At 44.9% G+C, this 19,708-nt stretch overlaps 1 protein-coding gene across 1 annotated transcript in view; it reads right to left on the bottom strand.

The window, feature by feature from the left end:
- Window positions 1-19,225, bottom strand: part of EXT1 (exostosin glycosyltransferase 1) — a 316,914-nt gene extending 297,689 nt beyond the window's left edge. Inside the window, exon 1 of the mRNA XM_040261810.1 lies at window positions 17,655-19,225. Within this exon, the coding sequence (XP_040117744.1) occupies window positions 17,655-18,616 (962 nt within the window). The 5' untranslated portion in view covers window positions 18,617-19,225. The remainder of the gene's footprint in view (window positions 1-17,654) is intronic.
- Window positions 19,226-19,708: the final 483 nt, after the last annotated feature.

The raw sequence follows: 19,708 nt of genomic DNA, 5'->3' as shown, positions 1-19,708 counted from the left end.
GCAACTAACAACTATACTGAACCCAATGTGGGGGGGCAGGCAAAGGAGGGGGGATTCTTCTAAACCTACTTTTTCTATTCAATATCCCCTTCAGGTTGCTTATTCCAAACAAAATGAAAGAATTCTACTAAGTTCCAGAAGTCTTTCTTTCCACATTTATAGGTCACCATGGCCAAAAGATACTCATTGGACAAATATTTCTAGAGGAGCTACTATATGCTCAGCACTGTGTTAATACTAGGAAAACAGATGAAAAACAAATACACAAGTCTAAAGATAAAACTTATGATTTAAGTCTTACTTAAGTCCAAGTAGAATACAAAGTATGAAACCTCCAAATAACTTTGTGATCCAAAGATATCTGGAGGCAAATGGTAGAGAGATAGCCTATTACGGTTACTCTTCCACCATGAAATGAGGTTCTATGTACTTGGATCCCAGTAAATTTTTTGGCCCCCTTGATCTGTATTTGAAAAAGATAGATACTAAAGAAAAATTAAACTAAAAAACAATATTTTTTTAAAAGATGAAAAATTCCAATATATATACCATAATCTTACCTTCATCTGTTTGGGTTCTGGAATTTCTAGAGCAAAGAAAGGACTTCAATGGGCTAATCAAATGCTGTAAGATTTAACTAAGTACCTACCAAGTCAGCTACTGAAGTGGGGGGTGAACTCTGGGGGTACAAAGGAAAAGGAACCAGCTTTACCCAGGTATACACCTAGAGAGACAAAATAGGTATCTAGGGAGACAAAACCTAAATAATCACAATGAACAGTAGAATGATGTTAAGGTTTAAAACTGCCCCAATCTAAATTCCGGAACTTCCCCAGGCCCTGAATGACAGGACATAAGGAAGTCCCCCAAAGCTTGCAGACCTCTAAAATTATACCGGGTGAGGAAACAGTGGTGAGGAAGCTTCAGAGAGTCTGTCCACACGTGATGGAAACAGCCCCTTAGGTTACCACCTCACCTGCTGTGTGTGGACAGAGCCATGCTTAATCCAGGCTTCTGCTGATGAGCCTGGTGATAACCAAGGAATGCCCTGGGTCTGTTGATTTATGCTCCACTATCTGAAAAATCACTCAGCCACTTTTCTACCCCCTCAAGGGGAATTCAAATGACAGATCTTACACCAGTCCTAAACCAAGGAGCAGACTGAGAAAGCTGCTGGACCTGGGAATTCCAAAGCGAGTATCTTAGATGTTAAAAGACATGTCAAAAAATCCAATTAGTTCACCTCATCTAATTAAATGAGTTACCTGGAAATACAAAATGATCCTTTTATCTCTACTACTACCTAAATCTGCAAGTCAGCTTACTGGGAGAAAGAAAAGCAGTTTTTATTTTGTGGGGAAGAGATGATCGAACTGTGGGACAAGGAAAGGGGGACAAAAAAAAACGTCCCTGATTCTTGGTAGAAAACAATAGGCAACACTGACCCAATAATATTCCCAGGAAAAAAAATGATTTTGAATATTTCCTCCACATACAAACAAACACAAGATTAGAGTCGCTATTATGAATAAAATACACACCTGCTTATTCTCTGCAGCCAAGTACTATCACGTTTGAGATTACGGCGGAAGGTCCCACTTACACTTAATGAACTGTCCCTAGAGTCTCTTTTGCAAAAGCTGATGTTAAAGAACACTCTACAGGATTCTGTGATTTACAACAAGGATATGATCCTGTTCTTTTGGGGGCAGGAGGATGTAATAAAGTGCCAAGGGATAAGGTGTGGCCTGTGTGGTACATCTTAATCACACAGTCAGGCCCGTTTCAGTATGGAATGAAGTAGGAATCAGATCACATCTGGATTTGGTGGCAGAAATGATTATTTCAGAACAGCTCCTACCACGTGTTTGTTCATAACTGCAGCTGTGTCTCTCGAGAGAAAGAATGAAAATATAAATTACGATGTGTCTGAACCCTCCCAGATCTTCAGAACACAGGCTAAAATTTCCTCTCCAGTGTTCACCCTGACTGAAATTACAAGTTTATCATCAAGGGTAGGTACAGCACTGCTTTAACTTAGCACGCAGAAAGGGTCCAGAGGTCTGGTTCCTGCTGCAGCTGATAATGCCTTCCTAAAGAAAAGCCATCAATTGTTAACTATCATGCAAATTTGGGAACGTAGAAAGTTATTCACTGTTATCGCTTCCTGATTTGCTAAGTACCCCATCATGAGGGGACTGCGCCTTCATCTACTTGAATTGAGAGAAAAGAAAAAAGAAAAAAAATAGTATTATCTTCTCTGTCTCAAGCAGGTTTAGCTCAGAAAGTCATTTCAGGTGATGCCACTGGCAAGTCTGCCACTGTTTTACTGCTTTTTCAAAAAAGCAGGAACAATGGATGGAAGCGGGGGTTGGGGGAGGATGGATACGCGTATACGTATGACTGGATCATTTTGCTGTGCACTTGAAACTATCAGAACATTGTTAATCAGCTATACTCCAAGAAGAAATAAAAAGTTTAAATAAGAAAAAAAAGAGGCAGGAACAAAAAGATTCATGTCATTGCTCAGCTTCACAGAATGGGTGGGAAACATGATGTGTAGATTTGCAAAAGAAAAAACAATTATAAGACATTAAGTCATATTAATGATCTGCATCCTTGGTGAAACAACTTCTGGGAAATGAAAATCTGTTGTATTTTGGCAACAGTTACAACAGGTGGTTGGAATTCTGGGCACTTGCCAAACCACCTTGAACTTCTATATGACGAGCAAGCTACTGTGCCACATTGCAGGTTACAGTTAGACTGAGCTATAAACAGAGCCAATGGAAGAAATGGAAGGGATGATAAATAGACACAAGCGGTAAATCGGAAACTGTACAAGACAAACGTGATTTAATGGCACAGGAAGATTAACGACAGTAACAATGGTTACTGATCGCTTACTGCGTAGGCACTGTTCTAAGCATCTTACGCATAATATTCACTTAGTCCTCATAGTCACAACCCTATGAAGTAGGAGTTATTATCATCCGCATGTTATAAATGAAGAAATGGGAGGGAAGAAGACGCCCAGGGTTTCGTGGCTGGTGGCAGAACCAACCACCATTCAAGCCCCTGGTTTCCAAAGCCCAAGTGCATGACCTCCGTGCCATACGGTCACATTCCTGGAAGTCAAGAGACAGGTGCTCCATTCCCTATTCTGCCATAACCAGGCACATGACCTGGGACAAGTTGCCCAACTTCCCTGGATCTCTACTTCCTTATCTATATAACACAAGAGTTACATCAGATCTTTAAGATCACGCCAATGATCTTATTTCTCCTCCTTCCAGATAAAACTAACACCACGATAGCATGACTGACACCAAGCTCCTCTCCTCAGATGAAGAGACAGATGCAAAGACATACAGATGTGTATACAGACAGAAGTGACAGCTCCAATCAGGGCCAAACTCACAGGACTCGGGCAAGAAAACCAGTAAAGGGAAACCTGAGGGCTCAGAGAGGCCCAAAGTGTCACAACACCCCTGGAATATCTACTTAATACTCGGAACTTAAGAGTACTCAATTTCTGAGCTTATTTTCATAAAAACTTTAGATTTATTTTGACAGTATCATTTACAGTAGCCAAGACATAGAAACAACCTAAGAACAGATAAAGGAAATGTGGTCCATATACACAATGGAAGATTATTCAGCCTTAAGAAAGAGGGAGATCTTGCCATTTGGGACAACATAGATCTTGAGGGTATTATGCCAGGTGAAATAAGTCAGAAAAAGACAAATACCATATGATAGTCATACCATATGAATACCACTTATGAATAAAAATGTGGTCAAAAAGTACAAACTTGCAGTTTTAAGATAAATGGTCCTGGGGATATAATGTATCGCATGGTATCTAGAGTTAACAACACTGTAACATATGTTTGAAAGCTCTTTAAGTGTAAGTCTTAAAATTTCTCAGCACAAGAAAAAAATTTGTAAAAATGTATGGTGATGGACGTTAACTAAACTTACTGTAGTAACCATTTCACAACGTATGCATATTGCTAATATATAGGTGGACTTCCCTGGTAGCTCAGACGATAAAGAATATGCCTGCAATGTAGGAGACCCAGGTTCAATCCCTGCATTGGGAAGATCCCCTGGAGAAGGGAACAGCTAGCTACCCACTTCACTATTCTTGCCTGGAGAATTCCATGGACAGAGGAGCCTGGCACAGTACATATACATATAATATTCTACAATATATCTATATATATCATCATTTGGCAATATATGTGATATATACATACATATGTATACGTAAAATCATTATGATGTACACCTAAAACACAATGTTATATGTCAATTATATCTCAATTTTTCAAAAAGGTCCCTTTTGATATTTCGTCCTTGTTATTCTCTTTTTAGAGAAGTCAATGAAAACCCACTCCAGTACTCTTGCCTGGAAAATCCCATGGACGGAGGAGCCTGGTAGGCTGCAGTTCATGGGGTCTCTAAGAGTCAGACATGACTAAGCGACTCCACTTTCATTTTTCACTTTCATACATTGGAGAAGGAAATGGCAACCCACTGGAGAATCCCAAGGACGGGGGAGCCTGGTGGGCTGCCATCTATGGGGCTGCACAGAGTTGGACACAACTGAAGCAACATAGCAGCAGCAGCAGCATTCTCTTTTACCCTACTTGGGTCACTCCTTAGAGGTGGCTAAGTCTAAAATAAGTGGAGGAAAATACTACTCCTTCTCTGAACTTTACTAAACATTTAGGTACTTAAATTTTATCTTCATATAGAATACTGTTCAGTTTTTTATAAAACATGTAATATAGCTCTACAATCTAAATACAGAGCATATTATACATTTCCAGTCTCTGAATCAATAAAAGACTGACGACCCTACACTTACAGTTTTGCAACATTACACTTGCAATGCTTAAAAATGCAGTTATCATAAAAGGTGTTGCTTAAAGGTAGCTTTTTTAATGCAGTGTGAATTTTAAAGGAGTGTGCGGCATTTAAGAAATGATGTCTTCAAGAAAAATTTATTCTCTGTTGCTCAGTAAAGCTGAAGCATCTCGGTATTAGATCCGTTCTGATTAGATTTTCAGATTGCTTCAGATATACAGACCTAGAAATCATTTTAGAAAATGACCTTCCCAAGCTTTGTAAAAACATAAAACATAATTCATATTTAATCAAGTGTCTATGATGGCCACCAAACCAGAATCCTTATTTAAGACCTACTAAGAAGCCAAGTAAGTGTGATCCAGTGTCTTCTTTCTGATCTACACACCTTGAATACTTCTACGCAATATCCGAACAATTCCACAAGCTAACACAAACAAGTCAGCAGATTTTTACATGCAGGAAATGGAGGCCAATGGGAGAAACAATGGAATACCTTCCCTCTGCTTTTTTCCCCTTTGCTTTTTAATTAAATGATAAATCTCAATATGAATTCATTAGAAGCCTGATAGCTCAATTAAGCACTGTGTTACTATATACTCTGGGGCAACGCTTCAATATCAGTTAACAGAGTTGGGATGTAACCTGAGCAGGAAATGAAAGCCAAAAGTTATATTCGACCTACCATTTGGGAGAAAAATTGCAATTAAGGGGGGACAGAAAGTCCCAATATCTACAGACTGTTAAAATTAAATGACAAAAACACCATAATGGTTTCTCCTGTAGCAATAAATTCCTTAGATTCACATTACATAGTAAAGCCTGTCAGTTCATTTTAATTTGGTTTCACCGATAGCTTATTCAACAGAACAAGAACAAAAAAGAAAAAGAAAGAAAGGAAACTACTGTGGAGGGGCAGAAAAAGGTTATTGGGAGAAATATCCCCTTTGGAAATAAAAAGAAACTGGATGAATTAGTAAATGATGCACTTGGGGAAAACACGGGGATTCCTGGGCTGTAAACCAAAGACAGGGACACCTACAGACACATACATCAAATCAATGGTTAGCAGAATTTTGATTAAACACAGTAATCAAATAAATAAACGTTAAAGAAATGTAATTAAATACTTGTAAACTAAATGAATACTAAATAAGTTAAAATTTTAAATTTACAAATAAACATAACTTGTTTAAATAAATGTAATTTCTCTTTTTCACTTACCCAACAAAAACTGAGTGCCCAGTGTGGGTGGGTCAGGCACAGTGCTAGGCTGTGAAGATACATCAGTGATTGAGCTCAACACCAACAGGGCCTTCCTGCCCCCACATTTACTGCAAATGTCCCCTCCCATCCTCACTGTGCATCCACATCACGTGGTGAGCATTTCTAAACACCTGAACTTCATCCCCCAAAAGTCGGATTGGCCAGAAGGAGGACCTGGGCCCCGTTTCCAGAAGCTCCCCAGCCTGAGAGCCAATGTCTTCACCCCTTTCCATGGGTTGTTTTCTTCCCAGGATCCAAAGCTTTCTAACATAGGCCACAATAGACATGGCTATCAGTCTCCAATCGTTAGACTGGGGCCATCGTGGGGCAGGAATGTGTGTCTGTTTGGTTCACTGTTGAATCCCCAGTGCCTGGAAAACAGCAGGTGCTCAGTAAGTATCAGCTGAGTAAGTTCAGTGGAAAACTAACCTGAATCCTCCCCTCAGGGCCTATACAATTACTGCAGAGAGAGAAAAACAGATAGTTAAACAAATGGAAAAAAATACAGCCGTGCCAGGTAGAACAGGTCTACAAGAGCCCAAAACAGGGGACTGTGACAAGTCTGGGGCATCAAGGAAGTGACTCCGGAAGAAATGAATGGAGCAGGGGACAGCTTTCCAAGAAAGAGAGAGGAGGGTATGCGGGGAAAGGGAGGAAGAGGAGGAAGGAGACTTCACTAAGAGCCTGAGGACAGAGCGGCAGCGGGAGCTGTACCAACCCCAGCCCCACCCCCACCACACTGTATGGATGAACCACGAGAAGCCCCCAAGGCAAACCCCAGGACATGGTGGCATGGTCCTCCGTTACCAGTGCTGCTGTGGCTGCTTTCCACCAGTCTGTCAGGATGCCAGCATATATGCAGGATGTGTGAAATCCATTCCAGATTTCCACCCATCCGTTCCCATGCTGGACTCCCCTAGAAAAGGGGAGAAAGCAGGACATGTGCCCCAACGCACCATCCAGGGCAGCCTCTAAGCTCTAGACAAGCGGCTCTTCATCCCTTGATGGGCACATTCTCTCTCTAATTCCTAGCCTCCACACTCCACACCGGGGGCAGCTCTTTACCTGAGCCCAGGGCCCACGTCACTTGGAAGACTAGTCAATCAAGAATAGCTAGCATCACAGGCCCACACAGCAATACGAGAAAACTTCGTATTTCTCATTACAGTACTGATATGTATCATAAAACCCCAGAAATCTGAGTTAGCAACAAATACCAGAACTTTGATACAAACCCCAAGGACACCCCTTGTACCCCGAGCCCTTGGGGAACTTGCTGAGCTTAGTATTAATAGATAAGCTTTCAAATGGAGAGCTTCTTTTTAGGGCCACCAAAATATTTTTATTTTCACCACAGGGGTTAAAAAAAAAAGCTATAAAACTCATTACATGTTCTCCAACTTTCTTAAACAAAGGCCACTGTACACAAGTGATGGCTTGTGGTCAGCACTATGCCATGGCATAGTTTATCTGATATTTACAGAGGCTCTGGCCGGTGTGACCACCACAGTGCCCGGGGGCAAGACTCACAGGCATACTTATGGGGTATCTGTAGGACACGCTCAGGCTCTGGGCTAGCCGGGCTTAAATTGCAGGGCTTCTTGAATGGATAAGAAGATGTGGTACATATATATATAATAGAATATTAGCCATAGAAAGGAGCGAAATTGTGTAATTTGCAGAGATGTGGATGGACCTTGAGACCGTCATATAGAGTGAAGTAAGAAAGAAAAACAAATACTGTATAATATCACTTACATATGGAATCTAGAAAAACAATACAGATGAACTTAGGTGCAAAGCAAAACTAGAGACACAGATGTAGAGACAAACATATGTACAGGTAGCAAGAGGGAAAAGGGAGAGTGGGATGAATTGGGAGACTAGCACTGATACTATGTATAAAATTCGTAACTAATGAGAACCTACTGTAGAGCACAGGGAACTTTACTCAAGGCTCTGTGGTGACATAAATAACAAGGAAATCCAAAACAGAGGGAAAATATGTACATGTGTGGCTGATTCACTTTGCTGTACAGCAGAAACTAACACAACTTTGTAAAACAACTACACTCTCATAAAAATAAATTTTAAAAAAAATTCAGGGCTTCTTTACTTCTTCTGGGTGTTATCACTTCCTGGCCTGCTTCCTTCTATTTGGGTTGCCAGCTGTCCCTTCTTCCCAGACCTGCCTTCCCAAGAATCGCTCTCTCTTTAAATTGATTGCTTTGAATCTGCTGTGGGCTAAGAAACCAGATTACCAAGCTGGTTAGAACTGTCTCTTCTTCAGTAAGATGAAATAAATTCTAGGTGAGAAACACGAGTGATGCTCTATAAATCAATCACGCTATTGTTGACGTGTGTGTGGTCTTTATGACATCAGCTCCAGCTGTGCAGAAGCAATAGACGCCAACGTGAAGAACGCAGGCGCAGAATGCCGATGGCATTCTGGTTGATATCCCTGCTGTGTGCACTTAGGCAAGTCACTTATAAAGATTCTCTGAACTTCGCTCTGCATCTCAAATGCATATCTTCCTGCTTGGGTGGACATAAAGATTCAAGAAGATACCGCCCATTACCCAGCACACGGTACGCTCTCAAGAATGCTATCATCATCATCAACCAGGCTCAAATCTGTCAGTGCCAACAGGATATGGCTTCAACAGTGTTTACCACAGCCAACTTCCCCTAACCACACACCCCTGTTTCAGGAAGCAACTTTAGGCTGCTCTTTGCAAAAGGATAGCCACCAATTCAATTAAGAATGACAATCTGACAGGGCAGCCTTTTAACTGATGAGGTCGCCACCAGACCCAGAGACGTGGCCTAATACGAATGGCTCTCCCTCGAAGGAGTAAAGATCCCCAGGGCAGCCAATCAGGCTGGTTTCATCCAGGGCCTGCATGAGAGAATTTAGGAAAGACTGGCCCATGGTTGGCAGACACTCACAGCGACAGAGGGGCCAGCCAGGGCAGAGATGAAGGTCCAGATGGAGATACCCGGCTGTTGCGCTGGGTCCTGAGAACTCACTGGAGCAGTTCCAGTCCAGCTTCTGTTCTGTGTGCCCTTCACAATAAATCCTGTGACGTAAGGTGGCCTGAATGGTACTCTGCTCTTAGCAACCTAAGGGCCTGTGGAACCAACCCGTTCATATGCAGTATCCTTCCAAAAGTTATCCTCAACCGATCAGGGTGCCAAAGTCACCTGCAAAAGTGACCACTTGCATTCTTGGAGCAGTCGCCCCAGGGAACTTGGAGGATGTGGAGGCAAGGCAGTGCCTGACTGCCCCAGAGACAGCCCGCTCCACCTGCTTGTACCCTTGCCCCAGGCCACCTGCAAGCTCCAATGCCCATCTACATCTTTCCACAGCCCACAGAAACAATGGGTGGCCTTCCAGAGCACCTACCACAATTTCCTGAGGATTACACATCAAGAGAGAGGTGAGCAGTTATTTCTGTGGCTTAGTAAAGAGCCAAGTTATGAAACAAAACAAACCTCTGTGGCTGATTAGAAAATGACAGGAAGATGGTTTTTAATAAACACCACCACCTTGCAGAGCACATTAGCATTTACCAGTTCGGCATCAGAAGCATGCACCCGCACTACCTCCTTTCAATGTCCTGGTGAGGGGTTGTGATCCCCACACCCAGATGTGGAAACTGAGGCTGGAGGTTCATCACCTAGTCCAGAAACGTGTGTGGGTCAGTGACTTCCCTGGTCCGGGGTCAGTGCACTCTTCTAAAGGGCTCTGCAGGAGTCAAGAAGGTACACAAGACAGGCAACGTTTTCCAAAATTCTCACTGCTGCTCAAAGCAATTACGATGCAAGAGAGCCTAACTAACTGGGCGTAAGGAGATTGGTTCACTTTGTTTTCTCTCGTTTTTGTTTTGTTTTGTTTTGTTTTTCTTTTTTTCTTGGTCACACAGAGAGGCTTGTGGGATTTTAGTTCCCTGACCAGGGATTGAACCCAGGCCCTCAGCAGTGAAAGCACTGAGCCCTAACCAATTCCCCTCTGACTTGGTATTTAAATCACTTAGAATAGTGCCTCATTTGCACTTAGAATCCCAGATCTGACCTGGACACCCCACAGGCAAAGCCACCTGCCTCAATTCACCTCCAAAGAACTATAAACTCAACAACCAAAGAGAAAAAAGATGAGGGACTTTGAGCGACTGATACAATTAACTTAAAAAAAATGATACCTACCCAGGTTAGGCCCACAGATTCTGAGATCCCAGGAAAGGATTGCAGAATGCAGGGAGGAAGAAGTCTGCTCAGTAAGAGACACAACAGAGGTTTTTGGCTCCAGCAAAAACAAAACTTCAAAGGGACCAGAGCTGTGGGAGCTTCAAAGACCCCCTGCAGGACCAATTAACACCTACAAATGTTTATCTAAGCAGTCATTTCATGATGGCTACTTCACTAAATGGGTGCTCAGACTCACCTCAAGAACAGCTATTCCTTCAAAAGGGATCTGGGTGGGGGTTGGGAGAAAGGAAGTGAGAGAGACCTTAGTCAAGAAGAAAACAAATCCTCAGTACAGTGAAATTCATCACAGGCCCAAGTATAATAAAAGACGGGAAACAAGTTAAATCTGTTAACTAAGAAAATGGAAATCAACTAGGATATAGCCATGAGTTACTAAAAAGAACTATGCAGCCATTAAAAATCCTACTTTAATATTTTAATAGGCTTTTCCTATTTAGAGGGAGAGAAAAATGCTCTGGGATAATGTTAAGAAAAAAGCAACATGTAAAAATACATTTAAAGTCGGACTCTGACTTTATAAAACCCACAGATGAGGCTGGCCGGAAGTCTGCTGTATTCGTTCCTGGATGCCCCAAGCTCCAACACCTATGTGTCTGGCACAAACAAGACACTGAAAGAAAATGTGTCAGATTCATTATTTACTATTAATTAAGCAGTAATTAACATATCTATAGAAGGCTCTTGGATATGCAGAGACAGAATGACATAATCACAGAGGTGTACATGTTGGTTATAAAAGGTGAACTTCTGAAGTTCAACAATAGTGGTGAGCTCTTATTGTGGGGATTAGAGAAGAAACTTATTTTCATATTCCTATCTTTTGCATTTACCTAATTTTTCACAAAAGCTCTACATGCTGGTTGTGGTTGTGGTAGTCACTCAATTGTGTCCAACTCTTTGAGACCCCATGGGCCGCAGAGCCGTCCAGGCTCCTCTGTCCATGGCGTTCTCCAGGCAAGAATACTGGAGTGGGTTGCCATTCCCTTATCCAGAGGGTCCTCCCAACCCAAGAATCGAACCCAGGTCTTAGGCTCTGCATAGCTCATAATTTTTTAACCACTGTTTTTCTATAGGGATCCTGAGGGTAGAGAGCAGTGGTGTGCTATACTCTAGAAACTTGGCTCATTCTGTCAGAAGTGGAACCTTCCAGTGGGTCTCCCATTTCTACAGGATCACACCTTTTTTCTTCTTACCTGGGGCAAAGATCACTCCTGTGATCTTTGAACCATCTCATAGGTTCCCTGACACCTAGTGTGGTCACTCCTGTACAATCTCACGGCTTCACTGACACCCAGGACAGGGCAAACCCCGCAAGGTGCTATCACTGAGGGCAAAGGTCACATACAACTCACTTCCTCACTTTTCTGGGAAGAGCTTTTGGAGAGAATGAAAGCCAGAATCTACACAGACACAGTTATTAACACCCCTTGAACTGATCGGAAGAGTTGACGGAGTTCAACGTCTCTGTTGTTCAGTCACTAAGTTGTGGTCTGACTCTCTTCGAGGGCATGAACTGCAACACACCACACTGATGAATGGGGCCATCCTGATCCCATCTCTGAGCCAAATTTCTCCTTGGAAAACATGTCTAGAAAGGAAAGCAGCGGGGGCGGGGTGGAGAGATACGATGCACAAACGCTGGAATGCTATTAAACTCACACACAACTGTGAACGGGCAGACATGTTGTTTGGCTCTTTAGGGTGGTAACGTCCTGTCGAGGGAGCACCGTCTTCGGCATTCAGAATGCCTGGTTCGGACACCGCCGCGTCCTCACCAGATGACCTTCTCGAGGCCTGCACTCCTATCTGTAAAATGGAGATTTGACACTGGTTGAAAGGCTTAAGGCGCTCATAAAGGCAACCTGACGTCAGGCACCGGACAAACGCCATGCAATTGTGAGGAGGTCCTTGCACATTAGAGGAACCTGGTCACTGGGCAGAAGAGCTCTGAAGGAAAACCAGATGGTTGTTGAGCTCAAGGAAATGCAAACTCCTGTGTTCACATCCAGGCAAAAACACGCTCCAGAGTCTGGGGCATCCGGTGACCACTGAGCCAGAGAGGTTCCTCTGAAGAGGCGGGAAAATGACGGTCACGAGGGAGCAGCAGGAGGGGTCAGAGAAATGAGAGAGGCCACACAGCTTGGGCTGTCGCCCCCATTCAGGCACCCACACGCTGTGCAGCCTGCAACGATGCACCTCACCAGAGCGGGCCTCAGCTTATGTACCCGGAGCGTGGCCTGCCGAGACACCCGTGAGCAGAGGAGCCAGGCTCTACCAAGCACAACCTTTGGTGTGACCTTAGCATACTCAAGGTCATTGGCAGCAGGTATCTCACTGCCACAGTTCTGGGGAGGCACATCCACAGGTCTTCCAACAAAGGGAACATGCGTTTTGGCCAAGTCTGTGCCATCCAAAGCTGATATCACAGTCATGGGGACGACCAACAGTGGCCTCTCACAGGCAGGGCCTTCCTAGCAAGCCATTCTCTGCAGGCTTAGGTCAAGGATTCTACTGGCAACTGTCATTTGTTGAACTGGACTCAATCAATCTGCAGTGTCCTTAGAAATAGCACACAGAACCCCAACCTTTAGGGATTCCTTACAAATTAGGTTCTTGGGCTCTCTCCAGAAAGCAAGTTCAGAGGAATTGAGAAAAGTGTGGGGGTGGGGGGCGGGGGCTAACGGAAGTGTTAGAGAAAGTTGTAGAACCTCAGTTCAAGAAGACACAATTGCCAACTTCAAGATTAGCCTAGGGTTGGCCTTAGCTTTATTTTAAAACTGTGATTTTGTGGTCTATTTTAGAAATGTTGTTGGTGCCACTGTACACCTGTGGGGGAAACGGTGCTTCTACATTTAAAACCTGAGAAGCACAATTTCCACCTTTCATTCCTCCAAGGTTCCCCGCTGGATCGCGAACTTGCTCAGGTGTCTAGGAACACAGCTTGGGAAACGGGGATATAAAAACATCATTTACTTGTACACATTTTGTGCTTGCCATGAATGCATCTGAATTCAGCTTCTCATTCAGTGAATTAATTCCTTGAGGCCAAACTGAAAGGTCCCCACAACTCCTACTCAGACACAACAGCTCCAGGGACCTCCAACTTAGTTGGCAATGAAAAGAAATATGCAAGCCCGAGAGCAAAAGTTCTCAAGTCTGACAATGCCCTTTAGTAGTGGCTGTGCATCAGCTCCTAAAACTAGATGACAAATTATGCATGTATGTGCTTTCTTTTTTTTTTTTTTTCCACAAAGCTTCTCCAAAGTCTTTATCAGCTTCCCAAATGAGTCCAAGAGAAATCCTATAAGAAACACCATCAACAAGGACCTTCCAGTGGCTGGAGAGCTTTTAAGTGTGTCTGTAATTAAAGATAGACTATTGTAGGTCAAGGGAGAGAAAGTCAGAAAAAGGTTTACTTTCTAGGACTATCCCCGAACCAGTTTTCTGACCTTAAGCAAATCCATCAGTCTATCCCTCAGTTTCCACATCAGCAAAAGGAGGATGTTTGGAAGTCGAATGATCCCTTAACCTCGGGACCCTTAAAAATACCAGGATTGTGAGCTTCGACAAACACAGGAAAAAGATGTCCAAAAGGCCTGCACAGAATCCTGCCTGTTACCAGAAGAGCACCTTAAAATATTCTCCACCGCTTTCCTCGGAGGGGTCAAATATAGAAGCCACCTCTCATTTCCTTCTCTTTCTTCTATTTCAGAAAGCCAAATTTGAAGTTTCACAATAATGCCCTCTGAAGGGATCTGAACTACGCAGTTCATGCAAAAACTACAGTCATTCTGTAAGAATGCATAAGAAGCTCAAAAGATGTAAAATAGAATTTCTCTAAAGCCTCATTACAAATCATGTAATCACCGCATCAACTTCTTTCAGCCGCCGTCATCTACATCTGTGAATATATGTAACTGATGAAAATTAATTATGAGTGTCATAAAAATGGATGTTCTAATATAATCCTAGACGTCTGGGTCACAACTATTGCTCTATTACAAGAGAAAAGTCTTTCCCTTTATTCCACATAGCTCTTCTATACCTTTAGCAATAAATGTCTGCTTTTCACAAAAGTAACGGTGAGATGAAGAAACTAAATATTTATTGTCACTTAAGACTAAATTTCACTAAAAGCAACTTTTTTAGTTGTACATATTCTATGGTATCCTAACTTGGCCATGAGACCGTAAATTTTCAATCTAATTATCATTCCCCTAATTCTAGAGCAAAGTTATATGTAGTTACTTGTATGGCAACCCACTCCAGTACTCTTGCCTGGAGAATCCCATGGACAGAGGAGCCTGGCGGGCTACAGTCCACAGGGTCGCAGAGTCGGTCACGACTGAGCGACTTCACACACACACACACACACACACACACACTTGTGGCAGCAAATTAAACTGAAGCATTTTCATAGACACTTGGTAATTAAAAAAAAAAAAAAGAAGTAGATGAAAACGGATTCTGTTTTCACAATCCATTATCAAGTGAACGCTTATAGAGTGCCCTGGAACCATCTAAAACCCATTCTACCAAAGGACAAACTAAGGTTCAAGATGATGAATCAGAAGTCGCACCATCAGGTAGTATGAGAAGTGGAACTTAAATGACTTCTATAGACCTAACTGCAACATCCTCCTCTAGAATGCTGGAAAGAGATTAGCATCTGATTGGAGGAGTTCTGTGTCTGATACATGCACGGCTGACTTCCAGAAAACATCAGGATAAATAGCAAAGTACAATAATTGGGCTTACTTCAGAGGACAAGACAGGTGGCCTGCTGTGAGAGCATTCTCACCACTTCAGAGCTCATTCTTCATCTTCATATCTTCCAAAGTCAACGCAATAGGAAATAATGTTTGCAAACACCATTTCGCAACGATAGAGCATCCAGATAACTCAGTGAGAGGAATGAGTTAAAACTCCAGGTCAACCAGGCCAATGAATACAAACGTTCTACAGCACCATCCCATCCCAGGAAACGAGGTTAGCGCTGGAAAGTATGCAAAAGAGGAATGAAGAAAATCCAGAAGTGGCTGCGAAAGAAATCCCTGCTCAGGAGAAAGAGGCAACTTGCCTTCCTCACTAAATGCCACTTTTCAAAGGAGACTCAATCCTGAGGGCCTGACCCCTTGTGGCCTTAAAAATAAACCAAAACAAGGACGTGGGTTTCAGATTTCTTGGTGCAATAACAAAGGGGTCAAAAATTAGGGAAATTTAATGAGCAAAAATTAAAAGTTTCTAGAAAACAAACCCCTCCTTCCCTCATTGCCAAAATCTCTAGAAAAATGCTTCAGCAGAGAATGTAGACATTTAATATTCATTTGAGGCCTAGGAGGGTAAAGCAGATATGATTGTTGTATCGGATGGAGGGTGTTTCCCAAATAAATGTACAATTCCAATTTCTTACGGTAAGATCTCAGGTCCAGCTCCTTTAGAAGAATTAAGACCATCATGATCTTTCTACGAAATTCAATGAGACTGCTTTAGACTGAAAGGTTAAGACTTCATCTCGAGTTACTCCACCATAAACCAGACAAAGAAATTTTTCAAAGACTATGAGCATTTTTTTCTTACAAGCACCCACAGGAATAGGTCAATGTAAATGTCGTGTAAACAAAGCATTCATTACCAACCACAGTTTGTTTCTTTTGTGACAAAAATTGAAGCCAGGGCAACTGCACCCAACATTCACAGGTAACTGCCCCTGAAGCAGGGGACAATTTAGATTCATAATTGACCCTACAGCCTCGGGCTTTGCTTATGCTTGAAAGGCAAGAGGTGCTGGGGGTTGGGGAATCCCAGTGTTTGATCCCTTCTCCTTTACTGTCTACGATCAAGTACAGGAGGACTTGAACTTCCCTTCCAATCCCTCCGACAAGAGGCCTGAGTGTCTGAGGAAATCCACAGACAACAAGCAAACCTTTCATTTCAGGGCCCTTTCCCCACCATGCCCCTCCGTTCCTGTTCCAATCAGTTCTGCGAAGCGTTTCCCCTATTCTGCAATTCATGAATCAACTGCAAAATCCGCCAACCTCTGCCAGTTCGTCTTGTACTAGCGGAGAGGTTCCCCTTGCTTCCTTGGGTAGCACAAGGCTGCTCTGATTTTTAACTGGCGTAACGTGGAAATGCACCGTAGGAGCTCACTAACTCTTTCAAAGCCAGACACAAGTTCAGTAACTGGAGCTCCCACCCCATCGACAAGGAAAGGGACCCTCCAAGCTCAGGTTAAAGCCCATTGGTGAAAACTAGTTTTGACTCCCCCACCAAGTCCAGTGTGTCAGTTACCATCACTGTGAAGGAAAAGCAAGAGTGAGAAAGGCTACAAAGTCTCCAGCTCAGTTACTTAGCAACTGGACAAAACTTGCTTCACTCCAGAGGGTGAGGAAGCATCTCACCACCCATTCAGAGAGTAACAGTCTCTGATTTACATGCAAATTGATAAAGACAAAAGGGAAGAGGAAATCTAAATTAGCAACTGGAGTTTACAGCAGTAGAGCTGAGGCCCAGATTTACAAACAGCTTTCTCCCAGGGGGGGAGGCAGGATATATACATACCAACAAGCACACATGAATGAATGCAAGCATGCATACATGCATGCATGCAAGATCACAGGCCCTAACCAGCTTACAGTCTCCCTTCATAAAAGTCAGTGCCATCTGGGAGTAGGGAAGAGACAGGCACAGAAAGTTTAGGAGCTAAAATTAGAGCACTTCCACTACTAACACACATTTAGGGTTTACAGAAAGACGATAATTGGAGGGTGGGAGAATCCCAGGGAAAGCAGCTTCCCCTCCCTCCTCCTGAGAAAACAGCAAATAAAGCATCAATCTTGGGTGGACGGTCCCTAGATTGGGTGGATTCAGAGCCTCTGGGGTCCCTACAACCTCTCTCAAACACTCTCCTGGCTCCGCTGTTGAAGCGCAGGTTCCAAACTTGGATCAAACCCACACCCTTCATAGAAGACACATCACCCTGAAGGTTTTCCAAGCAAGAGGGAGTCACTGTCACCTACTTGGCCCAAGAAAAGTGCTCCAGGCTTCTCTGTTTGCCCGAGGAGCTCCAACTCTGGGTCCTCAGCTCCAAGCCACACACCAGAGAACCAGGCTGCTCGGTCCCAGGCTTGGAGCAAGAGGAAGAGGACAGGAGGGGCTCCCCTGTCCCACCCCCATTCCCCAAGCTCACACCTGAACCCAGGTGAGCAGGGCCCAGGGCTAACCCGCTGAGGCCCGTCACTTACTTCTCGTACTCGGTGTTGTCCCGGTCACAGCGAGAATCCTTGTGCTTCTGCCAGTCTTTGCCATGCTTGCAGGTGGTGAGCAGCACTACGTCCTCCCCGTTATGGACGTGATATAAGGCATTCCTGGTGTCTGACCCTATCCCTGTCAGGTACCTCTTCCCCTTGAAGACCAGCATGTACTTCCTGAGAGGAGGGATAGTGTTAAACTTCAAAAACCCCCTCTCCCCTCCTGTCCTGGGATGATCCTTAGAAAAGAGGGGAATAGAAACATCAAAGTTGGGTCGGAAGTTTTCAGTACTGATGCTGGCCTTAGCCAGCATCGCCTGGCCGATGTCAAACCCCACGTCCTCGGTGTAGTCAGGCCAAGTGCCGGAATATAAATTAAAAATTAAATGATTCCTACCGTTGTTCCACAAGTGGAGACTCTGCACTTTGGATCTCAAATTGTGCACATACTGAGGTGACAACTGGTCTCGGTCTAAAGTGTCCAGACTCAGGACAAAGAGGCACGCCTGGCTGGGGTCCGAGGTATAGAACCTGGAGCCCTCGATGGCCGCTAGAATGTTTTGGTAACTTTCAGCGATTTTCTCCCCTTTTTGCTGTGGGTAGACGTAGACTTTGAAGCCGTTTTTCTTGCAAAGGGTGAAATCGAAGCAGGACTCCATGCGGCACTTCTTGCCTTTGTAGATGCTCGAGTTGGCCTCTCGCTTCTGCCGGGGCGAAACGTGCACACTGGAATCCTCGTTTTCCAATTGATCCCAGGGAACGAAGGGGCGCAGAGCGTCCGGGAAGCGGGGCCAGAAATGATCCGGACTCGGGTGGTGCAAGCCATTCCGACCGCTGTGCTCTTCTCTCCGGCTGTGGCTTCTCGATGCCCTAAACTGCAAGCCTCCGAAATAAAACAAAAGGGCGAGACAAGAGCCAGCTGAGAGCAGGATGAAATAGCGTTTTTTGGCCTGCATGTGTCCTGCCTGGGTCAAGAGGATTGTAAATAAACACAAGAATCACCCAAGTTTCCCAATCAACACTTTCAGCTCCAGTCCGCCATCTTCCCGCCCGTAAAGACTTCAAACTCTCCGCTCCCACCTTCTCTGGATGCCTTTCCCCAAGCCGTGGACTGATCCAGCGCATGTGGGCGATTTCTTTAACTTTCTCCCCTTCGGTCTTTCATCTTTGGGTTGCACAATGGACGGGAGAGAGCGGGGCGGAATATCTCGCACCCAGGGCGGGCGAGCAGCGGACTGTAATTCTCTTGCATGCAACAAGACCGAGGAAAAGAAAGAGAGGGGGGGAAAAAAAGCTCCCAATGCCCAATCAATGGCAAGACGAAGTGATTTCCTTGCCTCTCGGATTCCTCTCGGCAGCGTGGAAAACGAGCCCCTGGAAAGCAACTTCAACTCATCCAGGCTCCCGTGCAGAACACTCCGGTTCCAACAAGTCAGCCGATCCCCGGGTTCAGCCGGCTAGTGCATCTTGCAGCTGGGGCGCCGTAACCTCACAAATCCCTGCATCTCTCTTTATTCCCTTCTGCAGCAGCTCCAAGACTCCGGCGGTGTTTACTCCTGCGCTCGCGGGGCCGGCCCCCGGGACGCGCGACGGCCCGGCTGGAGAAGGCTGGAGGCGGCGGCGGCGGCGCTGGGTGGCGGCGGCGGCGCGTCCTCCCCGCGGGCAGTGCCGGCCCCGAGCGGCGCTTCCCAGGCCCCCGCGCGATCGCTGCCGACCGCCGCGTTCGGTCGCCGAATGTTACCCGGTTCTGAATGTTACACTTACACATTCCATTCCCGACACGACAGCGCTGACCTCATCCATCCACGCAGCCCGCGCTGCCATTGGCCGAGCGTCACGTCCGGGGGGGGGCGGTGCTTCCGCTGCGCCCATTCATAACCCCCGGCCACCGGCAGAGGCGCCGGCGCGGCGCTGGGGGTGCGGGCGGCGCGGGGACCCCGGGGCGCCTCGGCCGGGCCCCCGCGGGCGGAGCGCGGGGCTCCCCCGAGAGAGTCCGCGGTCCTTCGGCGCGCCGGGATCCGGACCCCGGCCTGGGCCGCACCACCTGC

Source organism: Oryx dammah, unplaced genomic scaffold (genome assembly GCF_014754425.2).
Source record: "Oryx dammah isolate SB20612 unplaced genomic scaffold, SCBI_Odam_1.1 HiC_scaffold_19, whole genome shotgun sequence".
NCBI lineage: Eukaryota > Metazoa > Chordata > Mammalia > Artiodactyla > Bovidae > Oryx > Oryx dammah.
This window is presented reverse-complemented; position numbering and strand designations above follow the sequence as displayed.